Source organism: Xyrauchen texanus, chromosome 11, assembly GCF_025860055.1.
Source record: "Xyrauchen texanus isolate HMW12.3.18 chromosome 11, RBS_HiC_50CHRs, whole genome shotgun sequence".
NCBI lineage: Eukaryota > Metazoa > Chordata > Actinopteri > Cypriniformes > Catostomidae > Xyrauchen > Xyrauchen texanus.
In genome coordinates this window covers 47,727,005-47,737,930 of record NC_068286.1, presented here as the reverse complement: position 1 = coordinate 47,737,930, position 10,926 = coordinate 47,727,005, and the positions used below count along the sequence as shown (strand labels likewise).

The 10,926-nt window shown below is 38.7% G+C and overlaps 1 protein-coding gene across 2 annotated transcripts; it reads left to right on the top strand.

Annotated features, from left to right (window-relative positions):
- The first annotated feature begins 1,188 nt into the window (after window positions 1-1,188).
- Window positions 1,189-9,486, top strand: anp32b (acidic (leucine-rich) nuclear phosphoprotein 32 family, member B). Of its 2 annotated transcripts, none has more exons than XM_052137336.1 (7): window positions 1,189-1,366; window positions 5,579-5,728; window positions 6,475-6,597; window positions 6,736-6,916; window positions 7,005-7,105; window positions 8,764-8,839; window positions 8,926-9,486. In XM_052137336.1, the coding sequence occupies exons 1-7, from the start codon at window positions 1,313-1,315 to the stop codon at window positions 9,012-9,014; spliced, it is 774 nt and encodes a 257-aa protein (XP_051993296.1). In that variant the 5' UTR covers window positions 1,189-1,312; the 3' UTR covers window positions 9,015-9,486. The 2 variants fall into 2 exon arrangements, with proteins under 2 accessions (XP_051993296.1, XP_051993295.1); XM_052137335.1 differs by having other exon boundaries at window positions 1,191-1,366; window positions 8,923-9,486.
- Window positions 9,487-10,926: the final 1,440 nt, after the last annotated feature.

The following is a 10,926-nucleotide window of genomic DNA, read 5'->3' as shown; positions in this document are numbered from 1 at the left end:
CAAAGCTGGTTTTTGGAAGATGGTAGCTGGTTTGAGCTGGTCATAAACTGGTCAAAGCTGGTTTTTGGAACATGGTAGCTGGTTTAAGCTGGTCATAAACTGGTCAAAGCTGGTTTTTGGAAGATGGTAGCTGGTTTGAGCTGGTCATAAACTGGTCAAAGCTGGTTTTTGGAACATGGTAGCTGGTTTGAGCTGGTCATAAACTGGTCAAAGCTGGTTTTTGGAACATGGTAGCTGGTTTGAGCTGGTCATAAACTGGTCAAAGCTGGTTTTTGGAACATGGTAGCTGGTTTGATCTGGTCATAAACTGGTCAAAGCTGGTTTTTGGAACATGGTAGCTGGTTTGAGCTGGTCATAAACTCGTCAAAGCTGGTTTTTGGAAGATGTTAGCTGGTTGACCAGCTAATAACCAGCTTTGACCAGCTTAAACCAGCTACTATGTTCCAAAAACCAGCTTTGACCAGTTTAAACCAGCTACTATGTTCCAAAACACAGCTACCAGCTTAAGCTGTTTTTTCCACTGGGGACTGTGATTGTAAACCAGACAGAAAAGCAGGGTTCTGTACAGGCCTAATTCAAGACCCCAAAATGAAAATTAATTTGCACGACTTTATATTTAATTTCCATAATAAACAATTTTCATTGATCAGGCAATACATTGCCTAAAAAATTTCACTTTTACAAGTCCAACCTATTACACTACGTAAATTCAGACAAAATACTAGTGCAAACCTCTCACTAACAGTAATGCAACAGTTTAATGGCGTTTGTCCTGTGTTTGTGAGACTGCAGTGCACGTCATTGACCACAGATGGTGCTTTTGAGTGGATTGATAGATAGATAGATAGATAGATAGATAGATAGATAGATAGATAGATAGATAGATAGATAGATAGATAGATAGATAGATAGATAGATAGATAGATATCTGCAACATGTTTGAGACTGCAGTGTGCGTCATTGGCCACAGATGACACTGCTGTAGATAGATAGATAGATAGATAGATAGATAGATAGATAGATAGATAGATAGATAGATAGATAGATAGATAGATAGATAGATAGATAGATAGATGCCATTTGTTTGAGACTGCAGTACACGTCATTGGCCACAGATGAGTATATATGTGCCATGTCTTTGAGACTGCAGTGCGCATCATTGGCCACAGATGGCGCTGTTCATATATATGTGCTTCAGAGCCTTTCTCACACTAACTCAGATCACTGGACAGTCCCATATTCTCCCTCCATTAAGGCATCTTTCTACATTTTGGGCTGAACAGAAATTCCTCCAGAACCCAAGTGGGGCGACATGGACATGAAAAAGAGGATTCATTTGGAGCTGAGGAACAGGACCCCATCTGATGTAAGTGATTTTGAGAGAAACCTTTAGTTTTGTGCCCGGCCATGCTTGCTGTGCTACTTTTCTTTACTTCCACTGACCTGTGTTTAGTTTAAAGCACATGGGAAATGTTCCTGCCTAGAGTTGGAAGAGAAAGTAATGTTTATATTCGCGTCAGTAATGTTCATCCGTCTTTCGATATGAAATAATTCAGGTTTAATGAGCTCGAGTAGTTGCATCGGAGTTATCGCAGCATTGCTGGATGTGTGTATTTAAGATTGGGATGTGTTATGTTGAAGATTTGCTCATTGTATGGCTGGTTTAGTTCATACCGTCACGTTTCTGAACCGGATTTTCTTTTTCTACGACGTTCGTAAAGATAAATAAGATAACTGGTTTTAAAATAATGAAGTAAAGCATGTCTTTGATGCACATACGGTTCCATTATTAATTTTACACGTGTAACGACGGTTTGTACTGTTAAAACGAAGAATAGGCTGAATTAAAACAATAAATAAGTGTTAATGTGTAAACACGTATGTTTTGTATATAAGAATGTGAAGTTTAATTCGTCATATTGTTACTCGCTGTTTCCCGCCATTAATTTCCACGACACGTGTGATTAAACTAACACTTTATACTCGATGTGTTCGCTCTGGGGATCTTACAAATGTACTAAAATACAATTTAAAACAATTCCAGCACAAACAGTGAAAAGTCTGTACGAATAAGCGAGTATAAAGAAACTGCATGTGCGAGTGTGGCTGGAATATCCGGCGGAAATGTTATAAACACTGCGATTCAAATGCAGATGTAAGCAGATAAACGGTGTAATGGAGTTTTCGAGCACAGTGTCTGTGTTTAACGTGTAGAGAAGTGTGAATATAGTGTATCTGTGGAGGCGCCATGTTGTCATGACACACAGAAACTCCATTTTTGTCTCACTAATCTTCGTCATGAATACGCCTTTTTAAAGACGCGTTTAAAGTCCCTCTCCAGTCACTGGTTTATCCCCTAAAAACTCATCTTTGTTCATCAAAATTACATGTTTACATTTTTACCCCATGAAAATAATCTGTTCTTGCCTTAAAATGGCTTAGATAAAACTTTGCCTCGTTTAGTATTTGCGGATCTATGAATATGCAAATTAGTCCCCGCCTCCATCTCTACTCACTTGTGCACGGGCCAGCTGTGTCGCCAGGACACACTGTTGGGCTGCATTATAAGTTTAGTGCCAAAACTCGTATGTTTTTGGGTAACATTTTTAAAACTGTTCTCTGGAAAAAAAGGCTCCTGCAAACCTGTTTTCTCTGGAAGTTTACCAAATAAACTGCACCCATTTATTTCAGATCCTTTGGTAATAAGTCTCACCATTTGTTCTTTCGCAACTTTGCATCCAAAAACACGTCTTGCAAAGTACGCTGCGTAGCTACACCTGCTCTCCTGATACTCCTTGCTTCGCCATAGCGTATGCTAATGATATGGAAAGCCCCGCCTTACAAGGTGACGGGATTGGTTCCTTTGGCTTGAGACGTATGAAATGGGGCTGAAGCGATTATTTGACAATGTTGCCATTTAAAAAATTGTCGACAAAAATGTTCGTTGTCGAACAGTCGTTTGATGTCATTTACCGTAACATTAGATCACATTAAACTTAGGGATGCACCGAAATTTCGGCCGCCGAAAATTTTCGGCCGAAAATGGCACTTTCGGTTTTTGGCCGAAAGAGAAAAAAGGCCGAAAATATGAGCCGAAAATATATACCTCCTCGCCCCGCCCCTCAGTGCTCAGATTTCAATCTGGATCGATGTAGCCCTTATCACAGCGCTACCAAACAAAGGCCGATCATGTCAGCGGTGTGGAAATTCTTCAAAGTTTCTGATAAGGACATCAAATTTGCGATCTGCAGTGTTTATTCAGCAGAACTTTCAAGATATATATATACAGAGTACAGCAAGAGATTCTACAGGAAAATGTCACAACTAGCGCAGCTACACCACAACTTGAGACGTATTTATCTGAACTACGCCAGAAGCGACAATCCCCTTGACTACGGTCGCATAAACAAAGACGGCTTTCCTTTGCTTGCGCGGATTGCGCACAGGTATTTATCTGCCCAAGCACCAGCACAGAGAGTGAGAGACTGTTCAGTGCAGCATCTCATGTTCTTGATGAGCTTTCAGACAGGAGAGACTGTCAGAACGTTTAGCAACTTTTGTTCTTGAAGAGAAACCTGTCACTTGTAGTTAAATAGAAAGCGGTCCAATATGATGTGAATAGCAATTACATTACACTTGTTCTTCACTCGAGGATACATCTGTCGTTTACAGTTGAGGTTGGATTTAGTTCAATTACTGCTGTTTTGCACAATAATGTTCACTTAAAGTGTGCATACGTTTACATAAACAGAATAGAGCACTGATCTATATATATATATATATATATATATAATTATATATTATAGTTATAGATCAGTGGAATAGAGGCCCTCTGCCATTCTGTGTTCTGCCTTTTTGTTTTAATTAAAATTACTGTTGCATATTTAAACTTTTTGACAGATGCTAGCTAAGTTCATTACTTGACTGTTGTTTTGCATATAATAGTTTTCTAAAACTTTACATTATTTGGATAATTGTTAATAAAATCTGTAAAATTTGATTTTTACAGAACTGAAAGAATAATATTTAATATAGTTTTAATATATTTTTTGTCCAATTTTGGTGTTACTTCAATAAAAGTGTGATTATTTTATTGGTTTGTAGTTTTTCAATTCAGATTAATTAATTTTTATTGATTTAATTTGTTTTTTTTTAAATAGGTAAAAGTTTCGGTTTCGGTTTTCGGCCAAGTGCATCCTGGATTTTCGGTTTCGGCCCAGAATTTTCATTTCGGTGCATCCCTAATTAAACTCTAATGATGATGCGTGAGAGCAGCACTGCAGTTCACGACTGACTGATGAGAGGAAGAATTACACAGATGAACTATAAACTTTACAAACCGCTTCAGCTGATGTACATCACAAAGTATGATGGAAAAATACTAAATAAATAAATAAATACAGAAGCACTCTCGTTGTGGAATAAATGGAGCCGGAGCTCTTTAAAGGAAACACCGCGACATTACATCTTTAATGCGGTTACATGTTTAATGCGTTATGTCTTTAATACGGTTATATTTAATGCGTTACTTCTTTAATGCGGTTATATTCAATGTGTTCCATCTTTAATGCGTTACATGTTTAATGCGGTTATATTTAATGCGTTACATGTTTAATGCGGTTATATTTAATGCGTTACATGTTTAATGTGGTTATTTAATGCGTTACAGCTTTAATGTGGTTACATGTTTAATGCGGTTACATGTTTAATGCAGTTATATTTCATACGTCACATGTATGCATCACATGTTTAATGCGGTTATATTTAATGCGTTACATCTTTAATGCGGTTATATTTAATGCGGTTATATTTAATCCGTCACATCTCTAATGCGGTTATATTTAACGCGTTATAGCTGTATTAAAGTTCAAATAATACAGAAGCAGATCATGTAAATAAATACAATCTCTGAATCGGGCATTTCTCCGTGCGGTCAGCGGCTCTTCTATGAGTCGTGTGAATGTCCCGATCTAAGGGGGAGAGATTGAAACTGCACCGGCTGATGCACACTCTGTCACGGGACACTGCGTCCCTCGAGCGCTACACGCTTAATGCAGCTAGATTATAACATCATTGCTTGACACTTATTGAATCATAATATATGTGTCACTGTGTGTTTGTTATTGTGAAGAACATTGTCAATATGCAGCTTTATTAATAAGAGAGAGTTTGTTTTAATTAAAGATGGATTGAAGTGAACAGAAAGGTGAGAGAGTCTTCACCCTATAACTATACACTAATTATTCACATTATACACCGCAACAAAATACGTTTTTGATTTTGGCTTGTTTTCCAATATAAATATCTAAAACTCATTTAAAACAATGTACATTTACTTTAGCAGCTAAACTGCAGAATAAAGAAATATTATCTGAGAATGTTGAATATTATATTAAAAATACTTAAAAATATTTCAAAATCCTTTAAAATAAAGATGCATTGACCTGAGAAGCAGCATATCAGATATGTAGACTTGCTTTTAGACAGTTTTTACACAATTGCGTCTTATAGTTGATTACCTATTGTATTAAAAAGACGGTTGAAGTATTTGTTTTTCTCTCTTTTTGGTTCTTTTTAGGTACGAGAACTTGTCCTTGACAACTGCAGATCAAATGAAGGGAAAATTGAAGGCCTCACATCGGAATTTGTTAATCTTGAATTTCTAAGTTTGATAAATGTTGGTCTACTCTCAGTTTCCAACCTTCCTAAACTTGGAAAACTTAAAAAGGTATTCACATAGCTTTTCCTTGTCTTTGTTAAAGGGACAGTTCACCCCAAAATAAACATTCTCATCATTTACTCATCCTCATGTCATCCCAGATGTGTGACTTACTTTCTTCTGCAGAACACAAATGAAGATTTTTAGAAGAATATTTCAGCTGTGTAGGTCCATACAATGCAAGTGAATGGTGACCAGAACTTTGAAGCTAAATAAAGCACATCAAGGCAGCATAAAAGTAATTCATACGACTCCTGTGGTTTTATTGGGTTTGGGTGAAACACACCAAAATATAACTCCCTTTTCACTATAAATCTTGACTTGTCGATCATGATTTCAAGCTTGATTACACTTCCTAGCGCACTGTGCATTTGTCAAGCACTAGGAAGTGTAATCAAGCTTGAAATCATGAGATTGCAATGGCAAGATGTACAGTGAAAAAGGAGTTTAAATATTGATCTTTTCTCACCCAAAACTGATTGGAGCATGGATTAAACCACTGGAGTCTTATGGATTACTTTTTTGCTGCCTTTATGTGCTTTTTGGAGCTTCGAAGTTCTGGTCACCATTCACTTGCACTGTATGGACCTACAGAGCTGAAATATTCTTCTAAACATCCACATCTGGGATGACATGAGGGTGAGTAAATGGGAAAATGTAGCTTGTTGGGTGAACTATCCCTTTCAGCATGTGTGGTGTCCAACAACACATTTAACTTCTGTTCTGATATGAATGTCATTTTCTATTTGATTTAGTTGGAACTCAGTGACAACAGAATCTCTGGTGGCCTTGATGTTTTAGCTGAAAAACTCTCCAATCTCACACATCTAAATCTAAGTGGAAACAAACTGAAAGACATCAGCACACTGGAACCCTTGGTTTGTACATGCCCTACATATGTCCTGGTTTTACACGTTATCTTTACAACAGCTTAATTGTACAAGAAATGTCCATCAGGTCCACTTGTTAACAACAGAAATGATTAATACTTGTGACCAATCTGTTCACTTTGGCAGAAAAAACTGGACCATTTGAAGAGTCTTGACCTTTTCAATTGTGAGGTCACAAACTTGAATGAGTACCGGGAAAGTGTCTTCAAGCTTCTTCCACAGCTCACATATCTGGATGGCTACGACATGGATGACCAAGAGGCCTCGGACTCGGACGGAGAAGCTGATGGAGTCGATGATGATGAGGGTGAGTTCCCAGCTCGCCGTTTCAGTGTTCAAACATGGCTATTGAGTATTTTGGGGGAATAGTATTGTTAATTTCACTTTTAATGCAGAGGATGAGTTTGGAGAGGAATTTGATGAAGAGGAAGATGATGATGATGAAGATGAGGTTGAAGGAGAGGAGGATGATGAGGATGTCAGTGGAGAGGATGAGGTAAGGGTTCATCGCTCGGATCTGCCACCAGTGCAGGGTAGTTACGGATGGGGATGCACCTTTAACTTTAAAAGCCTCTATCTTTTATTTTGACAATCGTAACACACTGTTTGTGTGCTAGTTCACAAACGTTCAATTATATTTGTATTCAAATTCTGGTGAAATGCTCCGCCGCCGCCGTTCAATGCATGTTATAAGCGAACCGAGCTATTGGGCGTATACATCAGAGATGATGTTTAAGTGTGTGGCGCTCACGTATGAATATAGCTGCGACCGCCTCACTAGCCTGTACATTATGTTTGTGTGTAACAGAGCAGCGGTATTCACTAACGCGCTGCACGTGCACACGTCCTGTGTATATTTACTTATTAAACTCAGCCGGTTGCATTTCACAGAACTGTCGCATGTCTTCAAGTGGATTTGAATAAAATGCACGAGTCAAATGAAATACTTAAATGGTGCTTTTATGTCAGTTTGAGACAGTAACAAACATGAATAACATACACTATCGAATTTTGATCGGGCTCGTCGGACTGATACCCGATCTGTCTAATAACGTCAGTATCAGAGCCGATACTGATCCAGGAATCGCCTCAGTGCATCCCTAGTAACAGATTACATGTAATACAGATTTAAGAAATTGAGTTCTTGTAATTGGAATATATTACAATATATAATGTGCATAAGTTTCTTTTTTATGAATTATGTTTTGCATTAAAGACAGTGTGGTTCCATTCTTCCTAAAACCATGCACAGAAATGGCTTTTCTATGGGAGATGGGAAAATAACTGTGCAATCCTTGCCTTAAACTGATATCCATTGAAAAAGACTCCACAATTGATCTTAAGCAGCACTTGGAAGTTCATTACTAATGTTTCAATTAAAGGATAAATCTCATCCTTTACTCACCCTCATGTCATCCCAGATGTGTGACTGACTTTCTTCTGCAGAACACAAATGAAGATTTTTAGAAGAATATTTCAGCTCTGTAGGTCCATACAATGCAAATGAGTGGTGACTAGAACTTTGAAGCACATAAAAGCACATAAAGACAGCATAATAGTAATCCATATGACTCCAGTGGTTTAATCCATGTCTTCAGAAGTGATATGATAGGTGTGGGTGAGAAACAGTCCTTTATAATATAAATCTCCCATTTCACTTGTACATTATTATTTAGTTTTTTGCGATTTTCTATTCTTTATGCATACCGTCCCTAATGGGCAGGCAGGAGAATGTATAGTAAAATAAGTCTTAAATATTGATCTGTTTCTCACACACACCTATCAGATTACTTCTGAAGACATGGATTAATCCACTGGAGTTTTATGGATTACTTTTATGCTGCTTTATGTGCTTTTGGAGCTTCAAAGGTCTGGTCACCATTCACTTGCATTGTATGAACCTACAGAGCTGAAATATTTTTAATGAAAGGAGTGTTAATTAGCACTTAATATATTTAAAATGATTTGATTTATCAAAATATGCAATGAGTAATCCAAAAGTAATCCAATTAGATTACCTGAATAGTGCAAGTTAACAATTTAAGTCATTAGTAATCAGTACTATTTCAGAAGCCATTTGCTCAGCACTGTTTGCCACTTATGGTGACTAAGAATACCGGAAACAGATTCATCCACATGGGCTTGTTGTTTCAGGAGGAAGACTTGGGCCAGGCGGGAGAGGTAGATGATGATGAGGATGATGATGATGACGACGACGAGGATGATGAAGGTAATTTTAAGCAAACTGAAAGAAGCCCTCAATGTGTTGTTCCCCCCCCCCCCCCTAAAACTGTCTAAAACTGTTTTTCTCAGAAGAAGAGCAAGGAGCAAAGGGCGAGAAGAGAAAACGAGAAGCGGATGATGAAGATGAGGAGGAGGAGGATGATGATGAGGATGATGATTAAGTGCCGATGACCAACTCTGTTACTCCTTCTCTCCCCTTCCTTTTCAAAAACTTGGCTATCCCATCAACCTTTCTACCCCTCCACAACGCTCCCCTTTTCCATGCGCCAAGCTCCCAATGGGGGCAAGACTGTTTTGGATGGGTGGAGCCTGTGAGCTTCTGAATCAGTGGCTCTCAGCAATCCGCTCAAGCCGCTGCCCGTTTGTGTTTCAAAACCTGTGAGGACTTTGGGGACTGGTATTTAGTTTTGGGTCTGTGCTTTTAATATTTTGTTGAAAATGTTCTTTTTTTTTCCTCCCATTTTCTCTCCCTTTAGTTTTTGTTCCAATATTCCCAATAAGATTGCTATAGCAACTGTGTAACAAGCCAGCCATCATTTTAGTGTGGCAGCCTGTGGCACAATTCAAGGTTGTAGCTACATTTTTACTTTATGTAAGATGAAAACAAACTTTGTAAATAAAATAACATTTTGTGCTTTGCTTGTTCTCCTTCGTCTCTGTCTTTTATCTTAACAATGAGTTGAAGACAAAACGAGAACGTGTGTTTCAGTGCACCCTTTTAGGCCAAAATGGCAATGCAGGGGTGTAGATTGTGTTTCTTAGGAGCATAGTAATAATATATACAGTACATACACCACAGTTCAAACGTTTTGAATCACTATTAATTCGTTTTTGAAGCACCACGGGGGCTTTAAATTGATCAAGAATTGCAAATGCCATTTTATTCTGAACTTTCAGTGCATCCATCTGTTAATCTGTTTGCCACGATGACGCCTCTCAAGGCAGTTGTGCATGGCATAGCCTTCATCTCTCATAAGATTTGAGCCCATTCTAAAACCAAAATATGCCTTGGGCTGAGTTTGAAATGGCATTACTACCCTTACTGCTCATACTCCTACTGCCGTAGCGCTATATGGCAGAAATAGGGTATGATAGTGTGCCATTGTGAAGTTACTGATGGTTTGTGTGAAGTGACTTGCAAGATATGCAATTGCCGGTATGTGGGCATCGCAGCTATTTCGGCCCTCATTATATCAGATATTACACTGATTCTACAGAGTCTCGAGGATGCATTTAATACAATAAGATACTTGCTCCAACAATGCGCATTATGTAGTGGATGGAAATGTGCAATGATTTGTATCGTCTTTAAGTTGGTGGCTGTTGAGACTCTGGGTTACTGACCAGAAGGTCGGGGTTCAAGCCTCATCAACGCCACCATAGGCGGAAATCTCGGGGGGGGGTCAGGACCCCCCCATCTGAGGGTTGTCCCCCCCCTAAAATATCATTAAAATATGTGTATTGTAAATAATATGATATATTCTTAAAATAATTGTTTAAGAAATAAAATAATACAAATGCAAACGGGGCAACAACAAAAAACCCTTGGTGTCCCCTTCAAAAATTGCTCTTGAGAATTGTTCTGTTTATTGTCCCCCCCAACATTTTGATGAAATTTTCGGCCCTGGACACCACTGTTGGACCTATCTGCTCCAGAGGTGCTGTATCATGGCTGACCCTACTCTCTGAACCCAGCTTAACTGGGATATGTGAAGAAGAAAAGAAAAATAATGTCACTGTATGTACACTCACCTAAAGGATTATTAGGATTATTTGTGGGATGCACATCCAGGGCATGAAGCACCCGTTCCACCACATCCCAAAGATGCTCTATTGGGTTGAGATCTGGTGACTGTGGGGGCCATTTTAGTACAGTGAACTCCTTGTCATGTTCAAGAAACCAATTTGAAATGATTCGAGCTTTGTGACATGGTGCATTATCCTGCTGGAAGTAGCCATCAGAGGATGGGTACATGGTGGCCATAAAGGGATGGACGTGGTCAAAAACAATGCTCAGGTAGGCCGTGGCATTTAAACGATGCCCAATTGGCACTAAGGGGCCTAAAGTGTGCC